Consider the following 7,593-nt stretch of genomic DNA (forward strand, 5'->3'; position numbering starts at 1 on the left):
AAATACCTGCGGCAAGGACTGCGCTAGAAATTGTTCTGGAACAGAAAGGTCTTCATTCTGAACTACCTAGTTGTCACAGTGGGCTATTTTGCGTGATAGAACAGCACTGCAAACGTGAAATATTATCAATAAAGAAAATCTTAACCATATGGAAAAACGTAATGTTGTATTACTCCACTGTTTACAAACAAATCATTTACAATGTAAGTACAGCACTGAGACCACATGTTTTAAAATATTTATGAAACACAATCATTTCTTTTCAATAAATTGTTTTCTTTCACAAAATAACACTCCCATGCAAATGAATGACAAGTCAATAGTTTTATTCTTATCATACAAAATGATTTCCAACAACCACACAATACAGTAACACACGCTCAATAAAACCTTGAATATGAATAGACAACATCAGATACAGTTCAAATCTATCACTAGCTGGTAGGGAACTGGTAATAAAACTTGCTGTCTTTATAAATGATATTTGTTTTATACAGTAAGTAAGGAACCATAAGGAAAACATTTGTCATGGATGACTGGCTAGTAGGAACCAGAGCTATGTCAGTGTTCAGTCCTTCAAGTCCTTCCCAATAGTTACTTAGATTTGAAAACATTAGCCGAACATAACACAATGTAAAGCTAACAATAAGTCATGTTAAATCCTTTAAATCATTGAGAACATGTTATGGCCAAAGGCAGTACTAGAACAGTGACTTGTCTCTGTTATGTTGTTTCACGACTGGGGCCTTCCACTGGGCTCTGTTGAGAAAACAACGCCCCCAGCAGGCAGTCTGTAGCGTTGCAAGCAGAGGGCTCCTCTCCTCCCAGACACAACAGCCTGTGGTACCTAGCCTGCGGAACCCAGCACAGCACCCTGGAACGAACACGAACACACGCGCATAGAGATGCACAAACACACACGCAGGCACACACACCGTGTGAGCTATATTAACATGGTACTTACTCTTAAGTATTCTTTAAACAAGTCAAAGATGAAAGAGTGTTGTGAAGCGATCTGAGTGTGACCTTGTACCAGTTGTAGATGTCATCGCTCACGGGGTCAGGATACGTTTGAATCCACTGACCGATTGACCACATCTTGACCATATTGCCTATAGCAACCGTCTCCCCTTTACCCTCTCCATCACCCACCTCAGCAGGCTCCTCAGGGACGTCCTCGTAGCACAGGAAGTAGCTGCACGAGAAACACACACACAGTCACACAGGCAGTGAGAGATGCCATCTGATCGACTGTTCTTAGGCCCGAATTTCAAAATGCACATTGTCATCGAACATCTCAGTTCAAAAGAGTCCCAAAGTTTTCTTGCCACTAATATTACAATTATCGTTTATTGGCATGTTGTGCCTTACTTTAACCCTTTCTCTACCGCCCCCTCTCTCTCTCACTTACTACTCTGTCTTGGTGGCTCTCTCTTTCCCTGCCACTGGCTTGTCCTCCTCTGGATGTCCCTCCATCTCGCCATCCGTTTCCTGCTGTAGGCTCTCTCTGGGTCTCTCCACATTCCAGCGCATGCGTTTGTACAGGCCAGTGTGTCAGTCAGGTTTCAAGACTAGTCACTCAACTGAGACTGCTCTTCTCTGTATCACGGAGGCGCTCCGCACTGCTAAAGCTAACTCTCTCTCCTCTGCTCTCATCCTTCTAGACCTATCGGCTGCCTTCGATACTGTGAACCATCAGATCCTCCTCTCCACCCTCTCCGAGTTGGGCATCTCCGGCGCGGCCCACGCTTGGATTGCGTCCTACCTGACAGGTCGCTCCTACCAGGTGGCGTGGCGAGAATCTGTCTCCTCACCACGCGCTCTCACCACTGGTGTCCCCCAGGGCTCTGTTCTAGGCCCTCTCCTATTCTCGCTATACACCAAGTCACTTGGCTCTGTCATAACCTCACATGGTCTCTCCTATCATTGCTATGCAGACGACACACAATTAATCTTCTCCTTTCCCCCTTCTGATGACCAGGTGGCGAATCGCATCTCTGCATGTCTGGCAGACATATCAGTGTGGATGACGGATCACCACCTCAAGCTGAACCTCGGCAAGACGGAGCTGCTCTTCCTCCCGGGGAAGGACTGTCCGTTCCATGATCTCGCCATCACGGTTGACAACTCCATTGTGTCCTCCTCCCAGAGCGCTAAGAACCTTGGCGTGATCCTGGACAACACCCTGTCGTTCTCCACCAACATCAAGGCGGTGGCCCGTTCCTGTAGGTTCATGCTCTACAACATCCGCAGAGTACGACCCTGCCTCACACAGGAAGCGGCGCAGGTCCTAATCCAGGCACTTGTCATCTCCCGTCTGGATTACTGCAACTCGCTGTTGGCTGGGCTCCCTGCCTGTGCCATTAAACCCCTACAACTCATCCAGAACGCCGCAGCCCGTCTGGTGTTCAACCTTCCCAAGTTCTCTCACGTCACCCCGCTCCTCCGCTCTCTCCACTGGCTTCCAGTTGAAGCTCGCATCCGCTACAAGACCATGGTGCTTGCCTACGGAGCTGTGAGGGGAACGGCACCTCAGTACCTTCAGGCTCTGATCAGGCCCTACACCCAAACAAGGGCACTGCGTTCATCCACCTCTGGCCTGCTCGCCTCCCTACCACTGAGGAAGTACAGTTCCCGCTCAGCCCAGTCAAAACTGTTCGCTGCTCTGGCACCCCAATGGTGGAACAAACTCCCTCACGACGCCAGGACAGCGGAGTCAATCACCACCTTCCGGAGACACCTGAAACCCCACCTCTTCAAGGAATACCTAGAATAAAGCAATCCTTCTGCCCCCCCCCCCCCCCCCCCCCCCCCCCCCCCCCCTTAAAAGATCTAGATGCACTATTGTAAAGTGGCTGTTCCACTGGATGTCATAAGGTGAATGCACCAATTTTTGTAAGTCGCTCTGGATAAGAGCGTCTGCTAAATGACTTAAATGTAATGTAAATGTGTGGACCCCAGCCAGGTACGGGGCTAGACGGCAGTACCTGTATATGGACAGCTCCACACTGTCTATCTGACACTTGCCAATGTAGAAATGGGAGACACTGGAATGGAGAGAGGGGGAGGAAATGCTGTCACTTAAAGTTGTTGTATTTCTTTCTAAGAATGTGACCATAGAGGACCTGCAAAACATGTCCTATGCGGTCCTCCTGCCATCGATAGCTCTGCTCATCTCCAGTCCAGAGTCACTCCACTCCTCCTGCCGGGGGTCAGATCAAGTCCAGTGGACGCTACGTGTGACTGGGGAAGACTGGGACTGTCTCTCAAATGGCCCCCTATTACCTATATAGCCCACATAGGGCTCTGATTAAAAGTAGTGCACAATGTAGGGAGTAGGGTACATGGTATCATTTCGGACTAGAACATAGAGATTGCTTTTGAAGGGACTCCATATATCAAGCTCTTTAGAAAAAGGGGATTTCAATGGACTATGTAAAAACATCAGACCTGAGTTCATCTTTTGTGGGTACGAGCTTTCTACACAGAGGAGTGTGCAACTGCATGAAAGCTGGAAATTGCATTGACTGGCTGTCCAGGATACAGTACATCTAGATTCTCTAGAGAAGATATACGCTGACTATGTACAAACTGTAGGTCACAGTAGGCAAATAAATCTCCTTCAATGATACAGAAAATTATATACAATTAATTTGCGTTGTTTTTATCTCCTAAATGAAACACGTGATCCCCATTTTTACTTCCACACATTGTATGAGCCGTACCATGCTTTCAACCCTCCTGTTTCTGTGTTGATTTACAGTTTGTTCCCTGTTTGGAAACTTAAGAATGTCAATGTGCAAAGTGCAAGAATGTTACAGAAGTCTTGTATAAAATACTGTATATTATTTGAATTTTATTTCAATTGTATTTATATGTAAGAAGGTACAAAGACCTAGCCTGGGCACCATGTCTTAACAGAAGGGACAAGACTGGTTAGACTGGTACCCAGACTTACAAAGACCTAGTCCAGGTTAATAATTCCCTTCATTCCTTGGAATCACATCATGAATGTACTCCTAATAACCTCAGACCTGATACGTTTTATTTACAACATAAGATATCCATTCTAATTTACAAGTAATATGTTTGTACAAAGTGTTAAATTGTTTTTAAATAAAGAATATGAAAAATATCTTAGCATGGTTATGATTGATAGAGTTCCGTCATGATCACTTATGAAACGAGGTTGCAAAGTTATAATCACATGCTGCCCCACTATGATACATCTTGGTCATATCATGTAGACTACTGAAAGTAGAGGTGAGCTCTCCTTTCCAAACACCTGCCTGACATTACAGCTATGGTCTTGCTGCGTTTCTGAGCAAGATTGTCAAGAAGTGTTAGAAATGTCCAGGGGTCCAAATAGATATTTTTTCTTACGGCCAAACAATCCTCAGAAGCAGCTACAGCATTTCATATTCTACTCTTTGTACCATTTATTCTTGTAAATGATCCGTTTCAGATAGACTATTGATGGAAGCGTTTTTATTTCAAGTATATTTATTCACCAAATGTTCATTGTTGTTAATTAACCAATTCATTTGAATAGTCTACTGTATTTTACAGCCATAGACGACACGATCAAGCAGTCCATTGGGGAATACAGAGACTCTTTACAAGCAACAAAGATCAAGAAATACCAGCGAGACACAGAGGACTACCAGCTCAACCAGGTGTACGCATGGGAAGGCCCAAGGACAGGAGCACGGAGAGGCCGACGGAGGGACGCACCACTGATCGGGGGACGCAGATACGCAGCAGCGGGAGGACATGGAAACTTGGACACAGAGGCATCCACCGAGAGCGAATTCCCTACAGACAGTGACTCCAGCTACCATGGCACACAGTCTGTTTTTTTAGCCCGGAAGCAACAGAGGGCTCCACGAAAGAAAAGAAACGATGCAGGAGAGGCAAGCGGTCGAAGTGGAGACCAGGAACACAGGCCGTGGACACGGAGCTACAGCGGACTGTGCCCTCTGTTCCATGCCAGCCAACCTCAGGCACATTCTCACAGGGTGTAAAACAAGCCTCACCCAAGGACGCTACACTTGGCGTCACAACCAAGTCCTTAAAAACCTTGCGTCCGCCCTGGAGGACAAGCGAGCTGCCATCAACTCCCTACCACCCCCAGCAGCATCACACCCCTTACGGACGACAATTGTCCGCGAAGGGGCTAAACCACCGAAGAGCGGCTCTACACCATTAGAGTGAGACCAGCTGCGCTTGGCCCGCGACTGGAAAATGCTAGCTGACATTGGCCGGCAACTTGTGTTTCCTCCGGAGATCGCAACCACCACCCTAAGACCTGACATGGTGCTCTGGTCCCATTCGCTCAAGAAGGTCTTCATCATTGAGCTCACAGTACCCTGGGAGGACTCAGTAGATGAGGCTTATGAGCGGAAACATCTGCGCTATGCCGATCTAGCTGCCGAAGCACGGCATCATGGCTGGAACACAGAAGTCCGACCAGTGGAGGTGGGCTGCAGAGGTTTTGTGGCGACATCTACAACCAGACTGCTTAGAGACCTGGGAATTAAGGGCCAAAGCCAGCGTTCGGCAATCAAAGCTGTATCAGAGGCGGCAGAAGGCAGCAGTCAATGGCTCTGGATGAAGAGGAAAGACCCCAGCTGGGCCCCGAAGTGAGAGGGCCAGGAGGTATGCGGTCAACAATGCTTGACTCAGGGAGGAAGACGCCCCTGCCATGCATAGTCCCATGGGATGTTGGCTATCAACAACAACGCAACTCCTATGACTAATTGGGAATGGGACGCAAGCGTAGGATTGATCACCCTGTCGCTGGCCGCCTTTGGGGAGGGTGTATAGTGTGAAAGGCCGAAACACCCTAGGAACCAAAGGTACACTACTGACGATGCGCTCCCCAAATTTCACCAGTCTCACTGTTCATGAACTCTTGGAAGTGCTTGCACAAAGGATAGTAACATCTCATCCTGTGTTCTTGGAATCGGGACGCGGTAATTAACCTCTCCAAAAAAGACCTTACTGACGCTCAAGTCTCAGTCTTATCTAAGGGCCTCTCTTTTGTATCTACATGTACAGATAAACCATTCGATACGAAAGTAGATCTGTTTAAATTCTTTCGCAAGATTAAACTTAAGCATGTGTTTTCGCAAAACACTGATTCGGGAGCTAGTAACACATCAAAGAACTGGTACCCATTTTAAGCCCAAAAGCAAATTCTGTCCCATGGTTAACAACTCCTCGATTAATACCTAATGTAGGTTAGTCGAACAAGAAGCCATGTCAGTATATACGAGACAAACAAACCATATTCAGAAGAATCTCACTAGAACAGAATAACTGGCACTCAATGAATTGATGAAAGATTCATCTTTGGTTATAAAACCTGCAGACAAGGGGGGTGCTGTGGTTGTTTTAGACTATGAAAAATATAAAGAAGAAATTCAGAGACAACTCAGCAATGAACGTTTCTATAGAAAACTGAGTGTTGATCCCACACAGGTGTTCCAAAGGGATATATGCTCTAATCTGGAGCAAGCCCTATTAAACAACCTTATCTCAAAACCTGAATATGAATATCTTTGCTGCAAATGTGCCATACGTCCATGCTTATACATTTTACCGAAATTACACAAACCTAAAACACAACAAGGCAACTATCCAGGCAGACCAGTGGTTGCAGGAATAGGCTCAATGCATACCACCCTGCATACCACTGCTGGCTTGCTTCTGAAGCTAAGCAGGGTTGGTCCTGGTCAGTCCCTGGATGGGAGACCAGATGCTGCTGGAAGTGGTGTTGGAGGGCCAGTAGGAGGCACTCTTTCCTCTGGTCTAAAAAATATCCCAATGCCCCAGGGCAGTGATTGGGGACACTGCCCTGTGTAGGGTGCCGTCTTTCGGATGGGACGTTAAACGGGTGTCCTGACTCTCTGAGGTCATTAAAGATCCCATGGCACTTATCGTAAGAGTAGGGGTGTTAACCCCGGTGTCCTGGCTAAATTCCCAATCTGGCCCTCAAACCATCATGGTCACCTAATAGAGAGATTAAAGTAGATGTCACACGTCAAAATTTGATGGATGACCCTATGTGAGCCTATGTGACCGCTATGTGAACCTAAGGGGCTGCCTGTCAGGACATTCTGATGGTTAGGTGGGGGTCTTTGGGTAAGGGTCCAGTTGTCAGGTCAACCGGTAATGATTTATGACCCAAGCCTGATTTATGACCCTATGTAATGATTTATGACCCTATGTCCTGTTGTAGCAGGCATGCCCATATTTGGGCTTCCGGTCAGGACATCCTGGCCGGGGTGGGGGTCTTTGGGGTAAGTGACAAGCTGTCAATGTCGTAAATCAAAAAAAGATCATGATTTATGACCCTATGTAGTGATTGATGCCCCAATGGTTTGTAGAAATGGGGGCATGCCCATATTTGGGCTTCCGGTCAGGACATCCTGATCCTGGGGTTTTTGGGGTAAGTAAGTGACCAGGTGTCATGTCAAACTGTTCCAGGATGTCTAGTGTTGGGGGTTGTTAATGAACATTTCAAAGAGGCTGGCTTTGCAGAAGCCTTATAAAGCCCCAGAACAATTCCTGTTTAAGACTGTACAAGAT

At 46.8% G+C, this 7,593-nt stretch overlaps 1 protein-coding gene across 1 annotated transcript; it reads right to left on the reverse strand.

Annotated features, from left to right (window-relative positions):
- Window positions 1-723: 723 nt before the first annotated feature.
- On the reverse strand, window positions 724-4,797 carry LOC129843380 (UPF0575 protein C19orf67 homolog). Its single transcript, XM_055912087.1, has 5 exons — window positions 4,703-4,797; window positions 2,949-3,047; window positions 1,412-1,549; window positions 1,034-1,195; window positions 724-874 (listed from the first exon to the last, which is right to left on the reverse strand). The coding sequence occupies exons 1-5, from the start codon at window positions 4,795-4,797 to the stop codon at window positions 724-726; spliced, it is 645 nt and encodes a 214-aa protein (XP_055768062.1).
- Between the last annotated feature and the right edge of the window lie 2,796 nt (window positions 4,798-7,593).

The sequence above is a fragment of the Salvelinus fontinalis genome, unplaced genomic scaffold, assembly GCF_029448725.1.
Source record: "Salvelinus fontinalis isolate EN_2023a unplaced genomic scaffold, ASM2944872v1 scaffold_0127, whole genome shotgun sequence".
NCBI lineage: Eukaryota > Metazoa > Chordata > Actinopteri > Salmoniformes > Salmonidae > Salvelinus > Salvelinus fontinalis.

Bases quoted from the DNA above. Each gene is read 5' to 3' on its own strand.
- LOC129843380 (XM_055912087.1), bottom strand. From the start codon at position 4,797: ATGCCTCTGTGTCCAAGTTTCCATGTCCTCCCGCTGCTGCGTATCTGC. The intron at 3,048-4,702 runs GTCCTTGGGCCT...TCTCCATTCCAG, and splicing joins GTCGGCCTCTCCGTGCTCCT to TGTCTCCCATTTCTACATTG. The intron at 1,550-2,948 runs ATTTACATTACA...TGACTGACACAC, and splicing joins TACCTGGCTGGGGTCCACAC to TGGCCTGTACAAACGCATGC.